Source organism: Ahaetulla prasina, chromosome 7, assembly GCF_028640845.1.
Source record: "Ahaetulla prasina isolate Xishuangbanna chromosome 7, ASM2864084v1, whole genome shotgun sequence".
Classification (NCBI taxonomy): Eukaryota; Metazoa; Chordata; class Lepidosauria; order Squamata; family Colubridae; genus Ahaetulla; species Ahaetulla prasina.
In genome coordinates, this window is record NC_080545.1 from 100,167,330 (window position 1) to 100,192,495 (window position 25,166).

Consider the following 25,166-nt stretch of genomic DNA (forward strand, 5'->3'; position numbering starts at 1 on the left):
AAAAAATGCTGGCTGGGGAATTCTGGGAGTTGAAGTCCACCCATCTTAAAGCATGCTGACTGGGGGATTCTGGGAGCTGAAGTCCACCCATCTTAAAAAATGCTAACTGGGGGATTCTGGGAGTTGAAGTCCGCCCATCTATCTTAAAACATGCTGGTTAAGGAATTCTCGGAGTTGAAGTCCACCCATTTTAAAGCATGCTGGCTGGGGAATTCTGGGAGTTGAAGTCCACCCATCTTAAAAAATGCTGGCTAGGGAATTCTGGGAGTTGAAGTCCACCCATCTTAAAGCATACTGGCTGGGGAATTCTGGGAGCTGAAGTCCACCCATCTTAAAAAATGCTGGCTGGGGAATTCTGGGAGCTGAAGTCCACCCATCTTAAAGCATGCTGGCTGGGGAATTCTGGGAGTTGAAGTCCACCCATCTTAAAAAATGCTGGCTGGGGAATTCTGGGAGTTGAAGTCCGCCCATCTTAAAGCATGCTAGCTGGAGAATTCTGGGAGTTGAAGTCCACCCATCTTAAAGCATGCTGGCTGGGGGATTCTGGGAGCTGAAGTCCACCCATCTGAAAGCATGCTAGCTGGAGAATTCTGGGAGTTGAAGTCCACCCATCTTAAAGCATGCTGGCTGGGGGATTCTGGGAGTTGAAGTCCACCCATCTTAAAGCATGCTGGCTGGGGGATTCTGGGAGTTGATGTCCACCCATCTTAAAGCTTGCTGGCTGGGGGATTCTGGGGCTGAAGTCCACCCATCTTAAAAAATGCTAACTGGGGGATTCTGGGAGTTGAAGTCCGCCCATCTATCTTAAAACATGCTGGTTAAGGAATTCTCGGAGTTGAAGTCCACCCATTTTAAAGCATGCTGGCTGGGGAATTCTGGGAGTTGAAGTCCACCCATCTTAAAAAATGCTGGCTAGGGAATTCTGGGAGTTGAAGTCCACCCATCTTAAAGCATACTGGCTGGGGAATTCTGGGAGCTGAAGTCCACCCATCTTAAAAAATGCTGGCTGGGGAATTCTGGGAGCTGAAGTCCACCCATCTTAAAGCATGCTGGCTGGGGAATTCTGGGAGTTGAAGTCCACCCATCTTAAAAAATGCTGGCTGGGGAATTCTGGGAGTTGAAGTCCGCCCATCTTAAAGCATGCTAGCTGGAGAATTCTGGGAGTTGAAGTCCACCCATCTTAAAGCATGCTGGCTGGGGGATTCTGGGAGCTGAAGTCCACCCATCTGAAAGCATGCTAGCTGGAGAATTCTGGGAGTTGAAGTCCACCCATCTTAAAGCATGCTGGCTGGGGGATTCTGGGAGTTGAAGTCCACCCATCTTAAAGCATGCTGGCTGGGGGATTCTGGGAGTTGATGTCCACCCATCTTAAAGCTTGCTGGCTGGGGGATTCTGGGAGTTGAAGTCCACCCATCTTAAATCATGCTGGCTGGGGGATTCTGGGAGTTGAAGTCCATCTATCTTAAAGCACGCTGGCTAAGGAATTCTGGGAGTTGAGATTCACCCATCTCAAAACTGGAGAATTCTGGGAAGTGAAATTCATTTATATTACAGCCTGCTAGCTGGGGAATTCTGGGAATTGAAGTCCACTCATCTTAAGTGGCTGAATTTGAGAAACGTGGCCCCTTCATTACTGAGTTTTGAAAAGAGCTGGCTTTTTGAGCATGCTTTGAAGGTCTGAGTATTTTTTTTATCCATCCTGCTGGATCAAAATCCCTTAATTTGGGGATTGGTTGCTAATAGTGTCTTGCGTTATTGTGACTAGATATTTTCTATGTATTTTATTTTTGATCCAATTAGAGTATCGGTTAATATTATTGTTCAGAAATGAATCCGCTTGAAGCAGGACATAAGCTCAGCGGATAAATGTGCAAAGACCAGGAAACGGAAGCTAAACCAAGTTTTTGACAGCAGCCCTGTGAACGTAAATAGGGAAGAAAGAGCAAACAAGCTGATTTCAACCGCAAAATGAAATATAACCAGGATGAGGTGTGCAGAATTGCCTTTCGGTGCTTTGATGAAAGAAAACACACTGGCAAGGATTGTGCATCACGTTAAACTACAATCTGACTTGTTGGTTTGGGTTTAATGGGCTTAATGACCCCGGAACTATTATGGTTTACAAACATGGTTTTTATTTTGAATGGAATAGAATAATTAATAATAGTTAATAAAGCCACCACACAGGAAAGTGTGCAAGTGGAGTTCTTGACACGCTCAGCTTTCAAATGTATTGGCGGCCTGAACTTACTGCTTCCCAGGGTGTAAAAATAATAAATATATATATATATATATTTTAAAGGAAGGAATGATGCACAGTGTGACTTCTAATAAACGCAAGACCCTTTGGAGTGTATTGGGATTCTTTTCCAATGATAAAGTTTGTCCTGTTTATTTAACTACTAAACACTGAGCTTAAACCGAAGGCATATGCTGTACAGCTGTCACAATTCACACCCTGTCCGGCCTTGAACGGGGTCTGGCTAGGGAAATTCACACCCACAAAACACAGGTACACATACTTCAAGGTCAGAGTACGGAGTCTCACAGCATAGCAGCACTGTTAAAAGCAAAATGTTTGCCTCGCATCTAATGAACCTGACGCCAAACCAGCAAGATGAATGACCCTGCAGTGTAGACAGACCACTGTAAAGTCAGACAATGTACATCAGAGGTCTCCAACGTGGCCCCTTTAAGATTTGTGGACTTCAACTCCCAGAATTCCTCAGCCAGACTGAAGAATTCTGGGAGTTGAAGTCCTCATAGCTCCCTGTCTGTCTGGGGAATTCTGGGAGTTGAAATCCTTACATCTCCCTCTATGGCTGGCTGAGGGATTATGGGAGTTGAAATCCTCACATCTTCTTGTCTCTGTCTGGGGAATTCTGAGAGTTGAAGTCCTCACAGCTCCCTGTCTATCTGTCTGGGGAATTCTGGGAATTGAAGTCCTCATGGCTCCCTGTCTATCTGTCTGGGGAATTCTGGGAGTTGAAGTCCACATAGCTCCCTGTATGGCTGACTGGGGAATTCTGGGAGTTGAAGTCCTCACAGCTCCCTGTCTATCTGTCTGGGGAATTCTGGGAGTTGAAGTCCACATAGCTCCCTGTCTATCTGTCTGGGGAATTCTGGGAGTTGAAGTCCACATAGCTCCCTGTATGTCTGTCTGGGGAATTCTGGGAGTTGAAGTCCTCACGGCTCCCTGTATGGCTGACTGGGGAATTCTGGGAGTTGAAGTCCTCACAGCTCCCTGTCTATCTGTCTGGGGAATTCTGGGAGTTGAAGTCCTCACGGCTCCCTGTATGGCTGACTGGGGAATTCTGGGAGTTGAAGTCCACATAGCTCCCTGTATGGCTGACTGGGGAATTCTGGGAGTTGAAGTCCACATAGCTCCCTGTCTATCTGTCTGGGGAATTCTGGGAGTTGAAGTCCTCACGGCTCCCTGTATGGCTGACTGGGGAATTCTGGGAGTTGAAGTCCACATAGCTCCCTGTCTATCTGTCTGGGGAATTCTGGGAGTTGAAGTCCACATAGCTCCCTGTATGTCTGTCTGGGGAATTCTGGGAGTTGAAGTCCTCACGGCTCCCTGTATGGCTGACTGGGGAATTCTGGGAGTTGAAGTCCACATAGCTCCCTGTCTATCTGTCTGGGGAATTCTGGGAGTTGAAGTCCTCATGGCTCCCTGTATGGCTGACTAGGGAATTCTGGGAGTTGAAGTCCTCACATCTTCCTGTCTGTCTCTGGAATTCTGGGAGTTGAAGTCTTAAAGTGGCCCAAAACGTACATTCACCAATTCACCACCTTTGCAGCTGTGTCAAAAAACGCAACGCCTTGATTTACAATTCATCTCTATCTTTTATTGATACGGACTGCGCCTCTGACCCTCCATCCCAGCAGGCCCACCAAGCCAGCTCCGCGGGTGGCAGGCGGTGCCCTCCCCTCATCCCCCACCCACCCCCCACAAAGTGACTTGGCCAGCGCGGGAGGGGTCCCCGAAGGGCGGCCTCTTTGGCCCGGCCTCAGTTCTACTTCTTTTGCAAAGGGGGATCTTGGTTGTAGAAATGTCGGACGAGCCACTCGCGCGTCCGTTTGGCTTTGCAACGCAGGCAGGGCTGCTGCCTCATCCAGGCGGTCTCGGGGTCCCGGGGGCTTTTGGCCGTCCGCGGCTGTTTCTTCTTCATCCGGCCGGCCAGGCTGACGCTGTCGCCCGTCTGGCTCCACTTCCAGGAGGAGAGCTGGGAATCGGGGCTGCCCGTGCCGGAGGAATCGCTGTCGCAGAAGGTCTGCTGGCTGAGCAGGGAGAGGCGCTTCTTCAGGCGCTTTTTCATGGGGGGCGAGACTGGGGGGTCCCCCGTTTCTTCGTTCCCTTTCCCCCCAAAGATCTTCCTGAAAAGGCCGCAGAGGGTGATCTTGCAATGACATTGGCAGCTGCAGTCTTGGCCGCCTAAAAGCAAGGGGGGGGGGGAGGAGAAAAAAAAAAGAGGCAAACTGCAGGGGGTCCTCGTTTAGCGACCGTTCGCCGTTGCGACGGCACTGAAAAAAAGTGACTCACAATCCGTCTTTGCATTTATGACTGTTGCCATATGGATCACGTGATCCAGCTGGGAGGTACAAGGTAGTCCTCGGTTTACGACCGTTCAGATTTACAATGGCCATTACAATTGAAAAAAGTGACTTGTGACTGTCTTTCACATTTAACGACCGTTGCATTTTCCCCACGGTCACGTGATCCAAATTCAGACGCTTGGCAACTGACTCACAGTTATGACGGTAGCGGTGTCCCGGGGTCACGTCATCCCCTTTTGTGACCTTCGGACAAGCAAAGTCCGTGGGGAAGCTGGATTCACCTAACGAACTTTCTTGCCGCAGTCGTTAAGTGAACCATTGCAGCCGTGAAGTTAGTAATGTGGTTTTTAAGCGAATCTGTCTTCCCCCCATTGACGGTGCTTGTCAGAAGGTCACAAAAGGGGATCGCGTGACCCCGGGACACTGCAACCGTCATAAATGTGAACCAGTTGCCGAGCGTCTGAATTTTGATTGCATGACCCTGGGGATGCTGCAACGGTCGTAAGTGTGAAAAACGGTCATAAGTCACTTTTTAAAGTGCTGTCGTAACTTTGGATGGTCATTAAAGAAACTGTCATAAGTAGAGGACTATCTGTATTTGTCAGTCCTCAACCTACTGGTCACTTAGCTATTGTTCAAGGTGACAACAAATCCCCAAATTCCTAGTTAAGACCAGGGGTGAAATGTAAAATTGGTTACTAGCGGTTCTGTGGGCGTGGCTTGGTAGTGGTGGGGTCATGTGACTGGATGGGCGTGGCCAACTTTTTAAAAAAAAAAAACTTTTAAAAGCATTTTTTTCTACAACCTCTTCGGCCAAAGAAGTTGTAGAAAAAATGCTTCTAAAAGGCTCTGGCGATCCCAGCTGAGTTGCCTGATTGTCAGAGGCTTTCTTTTCTTTTAAAAGCATTATTTTTGCCTTTAAAAGAAAAAAAAAAGGCCTCTGACGATCAGGCAACTCAGCTGGGATCACCAGAGCCTTTTAGAAGCATTTTTTACAACCTCTTCAGCTGAAAAGGTTGTAGAAAAAATGCTTTTAAAAGGCTCCTCTGATGATCCCAGCTGAGCCACACAATCATCAGAGGCCTTTTTTTTAACTTTTAAAAACATTTTTTCAGCCGAAGAAAAAATTCTTTTAAAAGTAAAAAAAAAACAAAAACTGTGATGATCGTACGGCTCAGCTGGGCATGGGGGGAGGGCAGGGATTTTTGCTACCGGTTCTCCAAACCACCCTCCGCCATCACAACCGGATCGGGCAATCCGGTCCGAACCGGGAGAATTTCACCCTTAGTTAAGACCCAAATTTGAAGTTCTGACAGCTGGAGGCACCTCGTGTGACAACATTGTGGGCCCTTGGCAACCCGCCCTAATTTGCAACATCACAATGAGTTTGCTTAGCAAGTGCCGTGTCTTGTTTTACAACCGCTGTGTTTGCATAACGACCACTGCGTTCGCTGTATAACTACGTTCGCTTAACAACGGCTGAAAAATAATCATAAATCTTTATGGTCGTGTGTTGGCAATGCTTAGTCATCCCAACTTACAACTGTATGGGAGGGCTCAATTATGGTCGTAAGTTGAGAACTCTATATCTCTATATCTATATCTATCTATCTATCTATCTATCTATCTTTGTATGACTGTCTGTCTGTCTATCATCTGTCTATCATCTGTCTGTCTTTCTATCTATATCTCTTTCAGACTGTCTGATTATCTATCTGTCGATCTATCGATCTATCTATCTATCTATCTATCTATCTATCTATCTATCTATCTATCTATCTACCTACCTACCTACCTACCTACCTACCTACCTACCTATCATCTATCTATCTAGTAGAGTAGAGTAGAATAGAATAGAATAGAAAATAGTAATAGAGAATAGAATAGAATAGAATAGGAATAGAATAGGAATAGAGTAGAATATAGAATATAGAGAATAGAATAGAATAGAATAGAATAGAATAGAATAGAATAGAATAGAATAGAATAGAATAGAATAGAATAGAATAGAATTCTTTATTGGCCAAGTATGATTGGATACAATCTCACAATCTGAATTTGTCTTTGGTTCATAAGCTCTCATTGTGCATAAAAGCTATAAATGATAACCACGATCATTGTATTTATAAAAATACATTCATCATAAATCAGAAGATACAAACACTTAGTGATAAGAATCAACATAAATCGTACTAGGAAACTAAATAAAAGAATCTAAATCGTAAAGATAGAAGCAAAAAAGTTGTAGTCATAAATAGAAAAAGAGGTAGGTAATAGGAAATATGAGAAGAAGAATATTACTGTAGCCTTACTACATAGTTGGACAGTGTTGTGGGAATTAAGTGTTTAGCAGAGAGATGGCATGGGGGGGGAAACTGTTCTTGTGTCTACCGATAGTTGTTCTGGTGTGCAGTGCCCTATAGCGTCGTTTTGAGGGTAGAAGTTAGAAGTTGGTAAAAAAAACCAGGGTTGTCCAACCTTATTAACGTTTTAACTTTAACTTGTGGACTTCAATTCCCAGAATTCTGGGAATTGAAGTCCACGGGTCTTAAGTTCACATGGTTGGATACCCTTGGTGTAAAATCTGTTGCTAGGGGGAACTTAACTCTTTACCTTTCGAATGGACCTTCCAGTTGCAAGACAGAGTTCCGCACGGTTGTTTCAGGAAAAACTGCGCCGGGAAACACGGAAACTTTGAGTTATCGATTTTGAAAGGAACATGCAAAATGCACAGGAGAAAAACAGATCATATGGTTTATTGGTTTAGAGTTTAAGGATCGGTCCCATGTGAAGGGGGTGCTGAAGAACCACGGGGCGCTTTCACACAACATTCTAAAGCCATTGCTCCGTTAATTATGACCTTAGCATGTTGTGTGAACACGCCTTATGGATTTGAACCAGCTCCTAATATGAAATCAGAAGCCCATGGAAGTTCCCTTTGGGAGATTGTCAAAGGAATGGTGACAAGATCGGTCGACAGGTAATCCTCGACTTATGACCACAACGGAGTTCACAATTTCTGTGGCTAAGTCAGACAGTTGTTAAGTGAGTTTGGCCCCGTTTTACGACCTCTCTTGCCACAGTTGTTAAGTGAAGCATTGTAGCTGTTAAGTTAGTAACACAGCTGTTGAGTGAATCTGGCTTCCTCGTTGACGGGGATCACGTGACACCCCCCCCCCGGGACACTGCAACCGTCATAAATATGAACCAATTGCCAAGCATCTGAATTTTGATCACATGACAATCGTCGTAAGTGTAAAAAAAAAAAAAAACCCTGGTCATAAGTCACTTTTTTCAGTGCCGTTGTAACTTAGAACTGTCACTAAGTGAACAACGGATGTGAGTCCAGGACTACCTGTATTATTTTCAACACGTGGCTACCATAAGGCTTCGCTTGCAGGAGCAATCTATCTGCATATTCATGAACCCTAGCAGAAGATTTTAGCTTTTGAGTGCTGGTTGCATGAATCTTTTTGGGATGTTTTGGTTGCCCGTTATGGGGACAACAGGGCCGAGCTGATCCAGGGGGATTTTTATGGCTTGAAGTCCTCTCTTCAAATGACAAAATACAACGAAACACCGCCTCTTACCCTCTTCGCCGCGAGGGAACCGAGTTTTAGAACGAGGACAGCCAAACAGTAGAAAAGCAGCATCTCTCCCATGAACCAGCAGATTTCTTCATCTTCCTCCTCTTCCTCCTCGCAAGGGATTTCCTTGCGGTGGGCCGAGGCCATCTGCCCTTGGTCGGAATAATGCCACCAGGAATAAAGAAAAGGGAAGGCCATTAGAGAAAAATCTTGCTTTGCAGAAATGTCCAAAACTCTTGTGCTAAGTTAGATAAGGCTCCCTTGGAAAATGGGATCCAAAGCAGCAGTCCAGCGGCCAAGCAACGGATTGTGTTGACACGGCCAGTTTCCCAAGCTGTGATCTGCAAGACCTAGAACCCTGATTCTGGAGTATTCTTGTAACCGTGGAGACCACCAAGCTTTCTTTGAATAGCCTGTCTGCTTTTGGAGCCTGCTTTTGGAGTTCGAGTATCAGTAGACAACCCTTGCTGGAACAGGTCAAGGTCCAGCTTGGTAGCAGGAACTGGGAGAGGGATCTTGGAGTCTTAATGGACAACCAGTTAAATATGAGCCAGCTGTGTGCGGTGGCAGCCAAAAAAGCCAATGCAATCCTAGGTTGCAATAATAGAGAGATTCAATCGAGATCAAGGGAGGTTTAGAAAACTTAGAACTCCGCCGCCTTCGACAGGACCTGAGTTTAACTCATAGAATCATCTATTGCAATGTCCTTTCTGTTGAAGACTACTTCAGCTTCAATCATAATAATACAAGAGCAAACAATAGATTTAAACTTCATGTTAACCGCTTCAATCTTGATTGCAGAAAATATGACTTCTGTAACAGAGTTGTTAATGCTTGGAACACACTACCTGACTCTGTGGTCTCTTCTCAAAATCCCCAAAGCTTCAACCAAAAACTGTCTACTATTGACCTCACCCCATTCCTAAGAGGTCCGTAAGGGGCGTGCATAAGAGCACAATCGTGCCTACCGTTCCTGTCCTATTGTTTTCTTCCATTATATCCAATTAATATAGTTTTTGCTTATATATTATATAGTTACTTTCATGCTTATGCTTATATATACTGTTGTGACAAAATAAATAAATAAAATAAAAATAAAATAAATAAATAAAACTAATACCACTCTACAAAGCCTTAGTAAGGTCACATCTACAATTCTGCCTCTAGTTTTGGTCGCCACACTATAAAAAGAGATGTTGAGACTCTAGAAAAAGTGCAGAGAAGAGCAACCAGGATAATTAGGGGACTGGAGGCTAAACCATTATTATTATTATTATTATTATTATTGTTGTTGTTGTTGTTGTTGTTGTTTTATTTTGTCACAACAATATACATAAGCGTCAACATAAAATAACTACATATCACATAAGCATATATATGAGCAAAAGTATGCAATACTTTTGCTCATATAAAAAAAAGTATGCAATTGCATATAAAAAAAAAGTATGCAATTGCAAAAGTATGCAATTAATTGAATATAATGAAAGGGGACAATAGGACAGGAACGGTAGGCACTTTTGTGCTCTTATGCACGCCCCTTACAGACCTCTTAGGAATGGGGTGAGGTCAAAAGTAGAAAGTTTTTGGTTGAAGTTTTTGGGATTTTGAACATATGAAAAACCATTGCAGGAACTGGGCCTGGCTAGTCTAGTGAAGAGAAGGACCAGGGGAGACATGATAGCATCTTCCAATATTTGAGGGGCTGCCACAGAGAGGAGGAAGGGGGTCCAAGGCACCTGAATGCCAGGCAAGGAATAATGGATGGGAAATGATCCAGGAGAGATTCAACCTGGAAATAAGGAGGAATTTTCTGACAGTGAGAACAATCCACCGATGGAACAGAAGTTGCCTTCAGAAGTTATAGGAGCTTCATCACTGGAAGCTTTCAAGAAGAGACTGGGCTGCCCTCTGTCAGAAATGGTGGAGGGTCTCCTGCTTGGATGAGGGGGTTGGACTAGATGACCTTCAAGGTCCCTTCCAACACTGTTATCCCATATTCTCTATGGTATTCTAGTATTTTAGTAGATTTGTATGGCTAGTCTAGCGAAGAGAAGGACTGGGGGAGATGATATAACGGTCTTCCAATATTTGAGGGGCTGCCACAGAGAGGAATTGGGGGGGGTTTCAAGCTATTTTCCAAGGCACCTGAATGCCAGACAAGAAGCAATGGATGGAAACTGATCCAGGAGAGATTCAACCTGGAAATAAGGAGGAATTTTCTACCAGTGAGAACAATCCCAGTTGCTGATTGTGAACCTCAGCTGTATTGATGGCTTTAGATATTGTGTGAATTCTATGGTGGTTAGACAAGCCGTGGTTTATTTCCTTTGTGCTTGTATTCTACTCCTTGAAGATCTATCACAAAAGTGGATTCCCCTTGGATCCCTCCCTCTCCATGAATCCAGCCAGGATTCCAAACTCAACGCCTCACAAAACATTTTGAGGGAAGCAGAAAAATCGCCTCAAACCCAGCAGGCATTTGAGCCTTTTAAATTCTCCCGCCAAAACGTCAACGGGAGAAGGCTCGACCAATCGGCACTGATCAGGAGGACGACCGCCAATCCTATCCTTCGCGCCCGTCGCCTCGGCAACAAAGCCCGCCTTCGCCGCGTCATCCTCCTCCTCCTCCCTCGCTTGCCCAGGCGGGAGTGGGGACGAAAAATCTCGCTGCGCAGGCGCAGTTCGGGCAAGGAAGGCGAATCCGCGCTGGTAAGTGAGAGGAAAGGCGCGGGATAATTGGGGGGGGAGGTGTCGGTTGATTGTATTTTTCTCCCATATTATAGGGAAAGCGCATGCGCTTTAAGGCCCGTTTTGACGTGGGGTGGTGGTGTCCTAGCCCCGCAGCCCCCTCCAACAGGCATCGTAGGGTTAAAGAAGCTAATCCACGTGAGGCCACGCCTCCCAACATGGCGCCCGCGAGACGAGTTGGACCACGGCTCCCAGAATCCCCCGCGCCATTTTTCTCACCGTTTCCCACGCGGCTCTTAAAGGCGCCGTACCGATTCGGCCTTGCGTCATCTAAACGCGACGCGTTTGTCTTTGCAGCGGGAGCATGCCCGGGTCGGATCCGGGATCTTCGTGCACGCAACGTGTGAATGTGGGGTAGGCACGGTTGTGGTTAGGTTTTGTGGGGCTGAGCGGGCGGGGAGGGGGCGGGGAACCGTTCCCCATTGAATCAGATAATATTCATTCATTCATTCATTCATTTTATTGATTTTTCCCTGTGAAGCCTCAAGAGGGCGCTGTTGATCCCAATTTGGGTGAAACACTCTCAATAGTCCTCAATTTACCACCACAATGGAGCCTGAAATGTAGGTTGTTAAGTGAGAAATTTGTTAAAGTGAGCTTGCTCCATTTTGCGGCTGTTCTCGCCACATGGGTTGGTTGGTTGGTTATTTATTTAAAAATTTATATTGCCGCCTATTTGCGATTAAGCAAATCGCTGCAGTTGTTAAATTAGCAAAAGCGGTTGTTAAGCAAATCTGGTTTTTCCATTGACTTTACTCGTCAGAAGGGCACAAAAGGAGATCACGTGACCCGGGGACGCTGCAACCGTCGTAAGTATGAGTCAGTTGCCAAGCATCTGAATGTAAACCACGTGACCGTAGGGATGCGGCAACGATGTTAAGTGTGAAAAATGGTCAATAAGTCGCTTTTTCAGTGCTGTTGAAAGTTTGAACGGACACTAAGAGGACTATCTGTAGTAAATACAGAACGTGTCACTTTTGACTTCTGTTTCTCTTCCCCCCCTCCCAAAGTTTTGCATATACCAGAAGGTCACAAAAGGGGATCAAACAAACCCCAGGGACACGGCGACCGTCATAAATATGAGTCGGTTGCCAAGCACCTGAATTTTGATCATATGATCGTGGGGAGGCTGCAGTGGTCGTAAGTGTGAAAATCGGTTCTAAGTCCCTTCTTTTTCGGTGCTGTTGTAACTTTGGACGAGGGGTGAAATGCTCCTGGTTCAGACTGGATCGCCCGATCCGGTAGCAATGGCGGCAGGTGGTTCGGAGAATCGGTAGCAAAAATCCCCGCCCCCCCCCGCATGCCCAGCTGAGCCGCGTGATCATCAGAGTTGTGTTTTTTTTTTACTTTTAAAAGCATTTTTTCTTTGGCCAAAAAAATGCTTTTAAAAGTAAAAAAAAAGCCTCTGATGATCGCGCAGCTCAACTGGGATCGTCAGAGGCTTTTAAAAGCATTTTTTCTACAACCTCTTTGGCCAAAGAGGTTGTAGAAAAAATGCTTTTAAAAGAAAAAAGAAAAAATTGGCCATGCCCACCCAGTTCACATTACCCTCCCCCAAGCCACGCCTGCAGAAATTAACAAATTTTACATTTCACCGTTCACTTTGATTAAAGTGTTCACAATCTAGATTAAAGCGGTTAACATTAAGTTTAAATCTATTGGTTGCTCTTGTATTATTGCAATTAAAACTGAAGTAGTCTCTTGTCGAAGGCGACGGAGTTCCAAGTTTTCTAAGCCTAGGATTTCAAGCCTGGTGGGATAAGGTATTTTGTTGTTTTCAGAGGAATGAAGAACTCTTCTTGTAAAATATTTCTGGACACGCTCAATTGTATTGATGTCAGATATGTGGTGAGGGTTCCAAACAGGCGAGCTGTATTCTAGAATTGGTCTAGCAAATGTTTTATATGCTCTGGTTAGTAGTGTGGTGTTTTTGGAAAAGAAGCTACGCAGGATTAGGTCTACAACTCTTAGAGCCTTTTTTGCTATGTAGTTGCAGTGGGCTTTGGCACTTAGGTCATTTGATATGAAAACTCCAAGGTCTTTAATGTTCTTTTCTTGCTCTTTCTAGACCATGCAGGGGGAACCAAATCCATCCGACTCCCTCATTGACCGGACCATCAAGATGAGGAAGGAAACAGAAGCGAGAAAAGTGCTCTTGGCCTGGGGATTTCTCAACCTGTCACTCGCCGGCATGATCTACACGGACATGTAAGGAGGAGAAGAAGCTTGCTTGAGTGAATAACGGAATCACAGACTTGGAAAGGGACCTTGGAGGTCTTCTAGTCCAACCCCCTGCTCAAGCAGGAAATTCTATACCATTTCAGACAGATGATTGTCCAATCTCTTCTTAAAAACTTCCAGTGTTGGAGCATTCACAACTTCTGGAGGCAAGCAGTTCCGCTGGTTAATTGTTCTCACTGTCAGGAAATTCCGCCTTAATTCCAGGTTGCTTCTCTCCTTGAGGAGTTTCCATTCATTATTTAACATAACATAACATAATAACAGAGTTGGAAGGGACCTTGGAGGTCTTCTAGTCCAACCCCCTGCCAAGGCAGGAAACCCTACACCAGTTCAGACAAATGGTTATCCAACATTTTCTTAAAAATTTCCAGTGTTGGAGCATTCATAACTTCTGCAGGCAAGTTTTTCCACTGATTAATTGTTCTAACTGTCAGGAAATTTCTCTTTAGTTCTAAGTTGCTTCTCTCCTTGATTAGTTTCCACCCATTGCTTCTTGTTCTGCCCTCAGGTGCTTTGGAAAAATAGTTTGACTCCCTCTTCTTTGTGGCAACCCCTGAGATATTGGAACACTGCTATCATGTCTCCCCTAGTCCTTCTTTTCATTAAACTAGACATACCCAGTTCCTGCAACCGTTCTTCATATGTTTTAGCCTCCAGTCCCCTAATCCTCTTTGTTGCTCTTCTCTGCACTCTTTCCAGAGTCTCAACATCTTTTTTACATCGTGGCAACCAAAACTGAATGCAATATTCCAAGTGTGGCCCTACCAAGGCATTAGAAAGTGGTATAAATCCTTCACGTGGTCTTGATTCTATCCCTCTGTTTATGCAGCCCAGAACTGTGTTGGCTTTTTTGGCAGCTGCTGCACACTGCTGGCTCATATCTAAATGGTTGTCCACTAGGACTCCAAGATCCCTCTCACAGTTATTACCTTTGAGTAAGGTACCACATATATGGTACCTGTGTATTTGGTTTTTTTGGCCTAAATGTAGAACCTTCCTTCTTTCTTATTTCTTTTCTTGCTTTCTGGTCCATTGTGGTTGTAAGTCAAGGACTATATATTTTCTGGCTAACCACCATTCATTTACGGACTGTTTGAACTTACACCGACACTGGGGGGGGGGAAGTGACTTATACCACCAGTTCTCACACTTAATGACTATCCCAGCAATCGCCATGGTCACATAATCCAGGGGTCTCCAACCTTGGCAACTTTAAGCCTGGAGGACTTCAACCCCCAGAATTCCCCAGCCAGCTTTGCTGGCTAGGGAATTCTGGGAGTTGAAGTCCACCAGGCTTAAAGTTGCCAAGGTTAGAGACCCCTGACATAATCCAAATTAGGGCGCTATCAATGGGGGAACGACCATACAATTCAACTACGGGCATTTGTGATTCATAATGATGGTGAAAAACAGGCCATCAATTGGGCACAATTCCCTTCACCACCACCTTGCTTAGCGACAGAAATTCAGGTCTCAGTGGAGGTCATAAGTCGAGGACTACCTTATGGCATTGTCTGAAAATACAGAAATATGAGCACCAACCTCCACCTTTATCTCGTTCTAGGTCTGGAAAACTGATCAGTTCCTATTACAATATTTCGTGCTGGATCTTCTGGTATATCGGTGAGTATCCAGCAAGAAAACTATGGTTAATTTCAATGCCTTTATCTCTGTTTGTTTGGTTTTTTTTTAACCAAGTTGCCAGTCCTCAGTGTTTAACATGTCGCTGTGTTCTAAGACATTCTTTCCATGTTGCTACCCTCCATCCTTATTACACTCGGCCTAATGTGTTAAGTTTAGGTAGAAACCTGGCAGCCTGGGCTTACGTTTACCCCTCTTTTTTTTTTTTGGTGAAATTCCCTTTTCTCCTAACTTTTTGTTTTTTTCTTTTGAAGACGTTTTGCTTCTTATCTAACAAGCTTCTTCAGCTCTGACTGGATGGTGGGAATGGGAGAATTTACAGTTGAAGAGAGTTGGCCATTTGCATCCTTTTAAAGGGTGGGGAGGGTGGGTGCTCCTGGGGAGGAAAGCCATGGCAAAGCTAGACAGCGTACTAAAAAACAGAGACATCACCCTGCCAACAAAAGTGCTTATAGTCAAGGCTCTGGTTTTCCCAGTTGCAATGGATGGCTGTGAAAGTTGGACCATAAGGAAGGCTGAGCGCCAAAGAATGGAGGCCTTTGAACTCTGGTGCTGGAGAAGATTCCTGCGAGTCCCTTGGACTGCAATGCGATCCAACTGGTCAGTCCTAGAGGAGATCAACCCTGACTGCTCTTTAGAAGGACAGATCCTGAAGAGGAAACTCAAATCCTTTGGCCACCTAATGAGAAGGAAAGACTCCCTGGAGAAGAGCCTAATGCTGGGAACTACTGAGGGCAAAAGAAGAAGGGGACGACAGAGAACGAGGTGGCTGGATGGAGTCACTGAAGCAGTCGGCATGAGTTTAAATGGACTCCAGAGGATGGTAGAGGACAGAAAGGCCTGGAGGAACGTGGTCCATGGGGTCGCGATGGGTCGGACACGACTTCGCAACTAACAACAACAGCAACAACAACAAAAAGGTTTGTTGAGGCCATTTGGAGGTTTGTTTGTGTCCTCAGGGTCACCTTCCAGAGAAAAAAAATTGCAGACTAGAGGAACCAGGAGCATCACTCAGGACACAGATAAACCTCCAAGTGGCTTCAACAACCCTCTAAAACAGGGGTCTCCAACCTTGGTTTCTTTAAAGCTTGTAGACTTCAACTTGTAGACTTCACCGACCCGTGCGCTCTCACAGAGAGGGACTCCTCAGGGTGCCGTCGGCGCGACAGTGTCGTCTGGCGACGCCCAGGGGAAGGGCCTTCTCTGTGGGGGCTCCCGCCCTCTGGAACGAACTCCCCCCAGGACTCCGTCAACTTCCGGACCTCCGAACCTTTCGCCGCGAGCTTAAAACTCACTTATTCATCTGCGCTGGACTGGGTTAGTTTTTAAATCTATGGGTTTTTAATGGGTTTTTATTCTAAATTTTTAATCTTAGCCAATTTAATAAGTTTTTTAATTGTGTTTTAATCGTATTTATAGTGTATTGTGTATTTTTTATCTGGCTGTGAACCGCCCTGAGTCCTTCAGGAGAAGGGCGGTATAAAAATTTAAATAATAAATAAATAAATAAATAAACTCCCAGAGTCCCCCAGCCAGCAAAGCTGGCTGAGGAACTCTGGGAGTTGAAGTCCACAAGCCTTAAAGGGACCAAGGTTGGAGACCCCTCCTCTAAAAGGATGCAAATGACCAGCTGTCTGCAAGGAGTATAAATTATATAAATAGAAATCCTTCCCTTCCCCCACTATCCAGTCAGAGCTGAAGAAGCTTCTTGGATGAGAAGCGAAACGTCTTCAAAAGAAAAAAACAAGGAAGTCCAGTTGCCTCCTGGGAAAAAAGCACCTTTGCGACAACCACAACCTGGATGACGGAGAATCTCTACGAACTTTCTACTAACCTTATTTCGCACCCATAGAAGAGAATATTTGTAGCTCAGGGTTGAACTGCTGAAGGCCTCCCCACCAGCAAACAACGGCCCGATACGCAGAGATTAACACCCAGGTGTAAACAATACCCCAATCAAGGAGCTACCAATTCAGATGAACATTTGAACCATAAACCACAGGAACCACCAAGGACGTTCCCAGCAAGTTTGACAGGGGAAGCCCCCAATATATAAACAGATATATGACCAATATATAACCTCCTCCCTACTTCTATCACGTTCCCTACCTGGGTCATGAAATGTCTGCGAGAAAACCACCCAAGCTCGGAGAGCAAAAAGGACCCCACAGTTCTCCCCTCCTCCTCCTTCCCTTTCATTCCTTCTCCTTCTTCCTTCCCTCCCTCCCTTCCTTAGCACTGATGATATTAGCTAGTCGGGTCATGAAGCATCTGCAAGAAAACTCTTCCTCCTTTCCCTTTTTCCATCTCGATTGATGATGTTACCTAGTTGGGTCATGAAATGTCTCCTCCTCCACAACCACTGCCTCTCCTCCTCCTCCTCCTTCTCTTGTTCTTCCTCTTCCTTCTCCTCCTTTTCCTTCTTCTTCCCCTTCTCCTCCTCTTTCTCCTTTTCCCCCTTCCCCCGTTCTTCTCCTCCTCCTCTTCCTTCTTTTCCTCCTCCTCCTTTTTCCTTCTTTTTCTCCTTCCCCTTCTTCCCCTTCTTCCTCCTCCTCTTCTTTCCATTCTCCTCCTTCTCCTTCTTCTCTTCCTCCTTCTCCTCCTTTATCCTTCTTCCCTTCTTCCTCCTCCTCTTCACCTTTCCATTCTTCTCCTTCTCTTCTTCCTTCTTCTCCTTCTCCTCCTTTTTCCTTCTCCTTCCTCCTCCTCCTCTTCTTCTTTCCATCTTCTCCTCCTCCTTCCCCTTCCTCCCCTTCTCCCTCTCACATTGATGATGTTACCTAATTGGGTCATGAAATGCCTACCAGAAAACCACCAAGCTCAGAGCACCAAAGATGTCACAACCTTATCGTAACAATGCCTTTTCTTCCATCACCAACCAAACTGATCCTTTGTTTTTGAATGGTTCACTCTAATTTCGTGTTGTTGTTGTTGTCGTTTTTTAAATGCTAGAACTTGGCTTTGCCTCTTTGTTCAGCCTCAACGCCTTATTTGATTTCTGGAGATACTTCAAATATACCATGGCTCCTACCAGCTTAGTGATGAGTCCTGGCCAACAGACGCTTCTGGGATTGCAGAACGCAGGTGGGCCTGTTTTGCGTATTCCTTTTAGAAATTTGTACCCTATGACTATCATTAAGTGTTGTACCTTAGGATTCTCAATGAAGGTATCTTGTCTTTTTATGTACACCGAGAGTGTATGTTCCAAGACAAATTTCTTGTGTGTCTAATCACATTTGGCCAATAAAGAATTCTATTCTATTCTATTCTATTCTATTCTATTCTATTCTATTCTATTCTATTCTATTCTATTCTATTCTATTCTATTCTATTCTATTCTATTCTATTCTATATTATTTTCTATTCTATTCCTATTTTCAAAGTAACTTTGTAGCTTGTATCCTTATGATTTATACCTTTAAAGCGCTCCATGGCTTAGGACCCGGGTACTTACGAGACCGCCTGCTGTTACCCTATGCCTCCAACCGACCCGTATGCTCTCACAGAGAGGGTCTCCTCAGGGTGCCGTCCGGCAAACAGTGTCGGCTGGCGACCCCCAGGAGTAGGGCCTTCTCTGTGGGAGCATCAATGCTCTGGAATGAACTTCCCCCTGGCCTACGTCAAGTACCTGATCTTCGGACCTTCCGTCGTGAGCTAAAAACACACTTATTTATTCAAGCGGGACTGGCATAATAGTTTTGATTTTAAATTGGGGTTTTATTAATATTTTTAAAATTTAAAATTTAAATTTAAATTTTTAAATTATCAGCCTTTGTAATTTGCTATGTTTTTAATTGTTGGTTTTAATTGTATATATCTTGTTTCTTATCTTTGGCTGTACACCGCCCTGAGTCCTTTGGGAGAAGGGTGGTATAAAAATTTGATAAATAAAATAAATAAATAAATAAATAAATGATTTAAATTGATATCAATTGGTTCCTGATTGATTATTTGTACCCTATGATTATCATTAAGTGTTGGACCTTAGGATTCTTGACGAACTTATCTTTTCTTTTATGTACACTGAGAGCATATGCACTGAAGACAAATTCCTTGTGTGTCTAATCACACTTGGCTGATAAAGAATTCTATTCTATTCTATTCTATTCTATTCTATTCTTTTCTACTCTACTCTACTCTACTCTATTCTATTCTACTCTACTCTACTCTATTCTATTCTATTATTATTTTCTATTCTATTCCTATTTTCAAAGTAACTTTGTTGCTTGTATCCTTATGATTTATATTGATATTGACTGTTTCCTGATTGCTTATTTGTACCCTATGACTATCGTTAATTGTTGTACCTTGGGATTGTTGATGAATGTATCTTGTCTTTTTATGTACACTGAGAGCATCTGCACTTGTGTGTTCAATCACACTTGGCAAATAAAGAATTCTATTCTATTCTATTCTATTCTATTCTATTCTATTCTATTCTATTCTATTCTATTCTATTATTATTTTCTATTCTATTCCTATTTTCAAAGTAACTTTGTAGCTTGTATCCTTATGATTTATATTGATATCAATTGGTTCCTGATTGCTTATTTGTACCCTATGACTATCATTAAGTGTTGGACCTTAGGATTCTTGACGAACGTACCCTGTTGCAGGGTGGGCGTGGCCATGGTGGGTGTGGCCTAGTCAGCCCCCTGTACCACGGCAGGGGGGCATTTTTCCTCAAGCCTCCAGGAGGGCGAAAACTGCTTCCTCTGCCCTCCCAAACCTTCCGCACGGCCCCTGCACTTACCTGGAATGATGAACGGGCCGCATGGAGACTCCAGGGACGGAAGGGGAGGGGTGGGTGTGGCCAGCCAGGGGTGGCATTTGGGGGTTCGCCAAACCCAAGCGCTCCTTAGCTAGAGGGTCACCTGAACCCTGCCGAACCCCCAGGAACCCACCCCTGGTTAGGGACACCCCCCCAACACCACCCAAAGTTCTTCTCCCGAAGGAGAAATATGAAATATAAACCAACTTCTTATAGCATCCCCAACAGATGGCCCTCTGGCCTCTATTTCAGCATCTCTTAAATCAGTGGTTCTCAACCTTTATAGTGCTGCGACCCCTTTAATACAATTCCCCACGATGTGGCGACCCCTTTAATACAATTCCCCACGATGTGGCGACCCCAACCGTAAAATTATTTTTGTTTTGAACTTATCGTGCCTGAAGCCGTCTTGGCTAGCGATCTGAACTGCTTGCAATTGCTTTGAGGACGGAGGCATTAAAGCAGAGACTCCTCCCCTATTAAGTTTATGGCGCCTGAAGCCAGATAAGGCTAGCGATTGGGAGTGACTGCAGCTGGCTTGAGAGGGAGACATCAGAACAAAGATTTCTCTCTTTTTTAATTCATCGCGCCTGAAGCCGAATTCGGCTAGCGATTTGAAGAGCCTGCAGCTGGCTTGTGGAATCAACCATTGGAGCGCGATTCTTCGACTCGCAAGTATACTTCCCATATTTCCAATGGTCTTAGGCGACCCCTGGCAAATCGTCATTCGACCCCCAACAGGGTCCCGACCCACAGGTTGAGAACCGCTGTCTTAAATGGTCTGCAGTCACAGGGGTGCCTCGGCTCACGAACCAAAAAAGTCTGTTCCCCGTTAACGGTCGTAAGTCGAGAACTGCCTGTTGTTCCGCATGCAGGCAGTCCTGGAGTTACGACCACACCTGAGCCCAAAATTTGAGGTTGCTTAAGTGAGACGCTCGTTAAGTGAGCTTGTCTCGTTTTATGAGTTTTCTTGCCGCCGTTGTTCAGGGTATCATCGTATTTGTTTAAAAGTAGTAACACGGTTGAATCCGGCTTCCCCATTGGCTTCGCTAGTTTGAAGGGCTAGCCTAAAAATGTAGTTTTTAATGGGGTTTTAGTTTTATTGTTATTGTTAGTTTTTAGTATTTTGGCCATAAATTATATTAATTTTATATTGTTTTTAACTTGCATTATATTGTGTTTTTAAACTGGCTGTTAAACCGCCCTGAGTCCTTCGGGAGAAGGGCGGTATACAAATTCGATTATAAATAAATAAAATAAAAAGGTCACAAAAGGGGATCACCCGACCTTGGGTCACTGCGACCCGTCATAAATATGAAGCAGTTGCCAACGTCTCAGTTCTGATCCCGTGGCCAAATGGGATGCTGCTGGCCTCTAGAGGTTGTGGGCGCTTCATCACTGGAGGTTTTTAAAGAAGAGCCTGGACAGTCACTTGTCCAAAATGGTATAGGGTCTCCTGCTTGAGCAGGGGGCTGGACTAGATGACTGCCAAGGTGCCTTCCCGCTCCATTCCGATGGATTGAAAGATGAGCCAATTCCCAAGGGTCTGAATTTTGATCGCGTGAGCAATGGGATGCTGCAGCTGTCATAAATGTGAAAAACGGCCACCGGTCAGTTCATTTTAAGCGCCGTCGTCACTTCAGACGGTCACTAAATGAACTTGTAAGTCGAGGACTACCTGTCTTTCAAATTCCTTGTTTCTTATCACTGGAAACGGCCGAACGGTTCTGCTCCGGCTTCATTCAGAAAGTTTTCTTTCTCCATCCCCCGCCCAACAATTAACATTTATCTCGTCCGTCTGTTTGCTGTTCTGCCTTAACCTTCGAAAACGGGGTTTTAATTTCAGCGGTCCAGACTACGCCGCCCCGCGAGTTGGTGCCCAGGAAGACGCCCCCTTCGACCCCGTCCCCTCCCATCCAGGGGCAGAGTGTGCTGAGCTACAGTCCTTCCCGCTCACCCAGCACCAGCTCCAAATTTGCAACCGGTTGCATCTCCGGATACAGTCCTCAGCTGCAGGCTTTGTCAGGAAGTAGCGGGTCCTACGGCACGGCGGCGAGTTACTCTCCAGGAAGCGGCTACAGTAAGGTAGGAGAGTTAACGATTTATCAGCTATGTGTTGTGACCCAGGCCCAAGTAGGTAGTAATAAACTCAGTCCGTGGAAAAACAGACTTTATTCGATCAGCTGAGAATTACTTCATTCCCAGCGTCGTTCAACTCAAATTCAAACAAATGCCTCCCAACACAAATTCCTCAGTTCTCTCGCAAACCTTGGTCCAATCAGGCAAACTGCCAAAGGCCTTTCTTGGCAAACACTCAGAAGTCACAAAAATAAAGGCAAGACGTAGACGAAGCAGAAGACGAAGTTACCAACGTTGTTTTCTGGCAAAGCTCAAACGCCGTTGCTGGTCTGTTTTAAGCTTTATGGGAGGGACCTCTCCTGGCCTTACTCCCCAGTTGTCCTCTGCTTGAGCTGCTCTTGACTTCTGGCAGCTCTTCTCATGCGTGCATTAGGAACAGGCTCCTCCTGTTCTCACTACTGTCTCACTACTGTCACACTCTGGAGTCCACACATCACTCCCCGATGGCCCTGGCCTCACCTCAGCCTCAGCGTTGTCCAACTCTGTTGCCAGCTCCGTAGGCTGCTGACGGATCACAACACTATGGTTCTCTGAAAGAGGACTGCACTTTTCTGTTTTTTTTCTTTGAAGATGTTTCGCTTCTCACCCAAGAAGCTTCCTCAGCTCTGACTAAACGGTGGAAGGATTGATACTCCTTGCAGAAAGCTGGTCATTTGCATCCTTTTTAGAGCAGCGTTTCCAAACCTTGGCTATTTTAAGATGCATGGACTTCAACTCCCAGAATTCCCCAGCCAGTACGGCTGGCTGAGGAATTCTGGGAGTTGAAGTCCATACATCTTCAAAGAGTCACGGTTTGCTGGCTGAGGGACTCTGGGAGTTGAAGTCCACAAGTCTTAAAGGGACCACGGTTGGAGACCCCTGTTTTAGAGGGTCGTTGAGGCCACTTGGGGGGGGTTGTCTGTGTCAGAGTCACACCTGAGAGGTGCAAATGGGTGTGGAGCCTTCTTGGAATTGCACAGTCCTCTTGTTCCACACCCATTTGCACCACTCAGGTGTGACCCTGAGGACACAGATAAACCTCCAAGTGGCCTCAACGACTTGCTAAAAAGGATACAAATGACCAGCGGTCTGCAAGGAGTATCAATCCTTCCATTCCTCACCATCCAGTCAGAGCTGAGGAAGGGACATACGACTGATTTTTCACACTTAATGACCGTCGCAGCATCCCCGTGGTCCCACGATTAAAATTCAGACACTTGGACTCATATTTATGACGGTTGCGCTACCCCCGGGTCACGTGATCCTCTTTTGCGACCTTCTGGCAAGCAAATTCAATGGGGAAGCCACTTAACGGCCACGTTACCAGCTTAACAATTGCAGCGATTCACTTAACAGCCGTGGCCAGAAAGGTGGTGAAGTAAGGCAAAACTCGCTTAGCAACCTAGCAGAAATTTTGGGCTCAGTTGTGGTCGTAAATCAGAGGACTACTTGTATTATAATGAACTTCAACGAACGCTGGATTCCCGATAGATGATGGCAGCTTTTCATTCTGTCCCGCTTAGGTGTCTCCCTTCAGTCCTTCTCCGGGTCCCTTGATGTACCCGGCTAGCATTGGGCCCATGGATAGCAGCGGGATGAGATCCAGGTATCGCTCCTCGCCCACCGTCTACAACTCGCCCACGGGAAAAGCCGACTACATGACGGATTTGAAATCGCTCGACAGCTTCCTTCGAAACGAGGAGGAGAAACAGCACAGGGTGCAGCTGGGTGAGTAGTTGCCTGAAAGAAAAAACGGGGAAGATTCGCCCGGCGCATTCACCGAAGTTACTCAGAAGATAAGTTGCTTGCAGTTCAGTGTGTATTGTGATCCATGGGTTAAGGCTGGAAATCGGGAGATCGGGAGTTCTAGTACCACCTTAAGCGTGAAAGCTGGCTGGGTGACTTTGGACCAATCACCAGGAGATGGGGAGTTCTAGTAGGAATAGCCAACACTCCAGAAGATAGGCTCAAATTACAGAAAGATCTTGACAAACTTGAACATTGGGCGCTATCTAACAAAATGAAATTCAACAGTGAAAAAAGTAAGATTCTACATTTAGGCAAAAAAAACAAAATGCACCGGTACCATATATGTGGTACCTTGCTCAATAGTAGTACCTGTGAGAGGGATCTTGGAGTCCTAGTGGATAACCATTTAGATATGAGCCAGCAGTGTGCAGCAGCTGCTAAAAAAGCCAACACAGTTCTGGGCTGCATAAACAGAGGGATAAAATCAAGATCACGTGAAGTGTTAGTGCCACTTTATAATGCCTTGGTAAGGCCACACTTGGAATATTGCATCCAGTTTTGGTCTCCACGATGTAAAAAAGATGTTGAGACTCTAGAAAGAGTGCAGAGAAGAGCAACAAAGATGATTAGGGGACTGGAGGCTAAAACATATGAAGAACGGTTGCAGGAACTGGATATGTCTAATTTAATGAAAAGAAGGACTAGGGGAGACATGATAGCTGTGTTCCAATATCTCAGGGGTTGCCCCAAAGAAGTGGGAGTCGGGCTGTTCTCCAAAGCACCTGAGGGTAGAACAAGAAGCAATGGGTGGAAACTGATCAAAGAAAGAAGCAACTTAGAACTAAGGAGAAATTTCCTGACAGTTAGAACAATTAATAAGTGGAACGACTTGCCTTCAGAAGTTGTGAATGCTCCAACACTGGAAATTTTTAAGAAAATGTTGGATAACCATCTGACTGAGATGGTGTAGGGTTCCTGCCTGGGCAGGGGGTTGGACTAGAAGGCCTCCAAGGTCCCTTCCAACTCTGTTGTTATGTTATGTTATGTTAGTAGGCATGAAAACTGGTGACTTTGAGCCAATCACCAGGAGGCAGTGAGTTCTAGTCCCGCCTTAGGCATGAAAGCCAGCTAGGTGACTTTGGGACAATCACAAGGTGACAGTGAGTTCTAGTCCTGTTTTAGGCATGAAAATTGGTTGGGTGACTTTTGGTGAGTCACCAGGAGACAGTGAATTCTAGCCCTGCCTTAGGCATGGAAGCCAGCTGGGTGACTTTGGACCAATCACCAGGAGACTGGGAGTTCTAGTCCCGCCTTAGGCCTGAAAGCCAACTGGGTGACTTTGGACCAATCACCAGGAGACTGGGAGTTCTAGTCCCGCCTTAAGCATGAAAGCCAGCTGGGTGACTTTGGGACAATCACCAGGTGATAGTGAGTTCTAGTCCTGCCTTAAGCATGAAAGCCAGCTGGGTGACTTTGGGACAATCACCAGGTGATAGTGAGTTCTAGTCCTGCCTTAGGCATGAAAACTGGTTGGGTGACTTTGGGTGGGTCACCAGGAAACTATGAGTTCTAATACTGTTTTAGGGATGAAAACCGGCTGGGTGTCTTCGTCCCAATTACTAGGAGTCAGTGAGTTGTTGTTGTTGTTGTTGTTATTATTATTATTTGAATTTATATCCCGCCCTTCTCCGAAGACTCAGGGCGGCTTACATTGTGTTAAGCAATAGTCTTCATCCATTTGTATATTATAT

The 25,166-nt window shown here is 45.2% G+C and overlaps 2 protein-coding genes across 7 annotated transcripts in view; one reads left to right on the forward strand and one right to left on the reverse strand.

The window, feature by feature from the left end:
* Positions 1 to 4,019: 4,019 nt before the first annotated feature.
* SSMEM1 (serine rich single-pass membrane protein 1) lies at positions 4,020 to 11,163 on the reverse strand. The gene is made up of 4 exons (XM_058191706.1): positions 11,115 to 11,163; positions 8,151 to 8,294; positions 7,174 to 7,231; positions 4,020 to 4,438 (listed from the first exon to the last, which is right to left on the reverse strand). The coding sequence occupies exons 2-4, from the start codon at positions 8,292 to 8,294 to the stop codon at positions 4,020 to 4,022; spliced, it is 621 nt and encodes a 206-aa protein (XP_058047689.1). The 5' UTR covers positions 11,115 to 11,163.
* Positions 10,739 to 25,166, forward strand: part of TMEM209 (transmembrane protein 209) — a 41,234-nt gene continuing 26,806 nt past the window's right edge. The window contains exons 1-6 of one of the 6 annotated variants that reach the window (XM_058190631.1): positions 10,739 to 10,856; positions 12,964 to 13,103; positions 14,701 to 14,759; positions 17,730 to 17,861; positions 21,395 to 21,633; positions 23,190 to 23,394. In XM_058190631.1, coding sequence (XP_058046614.1) covers positions 12,967 to 13,103; positions 14,701 to 14,759; positions 17,730 to 17,861; positions 21,395 to 21,633; positions 23,190 to 23,394 — 772 coding nt within the window. In that variant the 5' untranslated portion in view covers positions 10,739 to 10,856; positions 12,964 to 12,966. Of the gene's footprint in view, positions 10,857 to 10,990; positions 11,250 to 11,308; positions 11,705 to 12,963; positions 13,283 to 14,700; positions 14,760 to 17,729; positions 17,862 to 21,394; positions 21,634 to 23,189; positions 23,395 to 25,166 lie in introns of those variants that run through there. The other 5 variants (XM_058190630.1, XM_058190634.1, XM_058190632.1 and 2 more) reach the window with 5 other exon arrangements.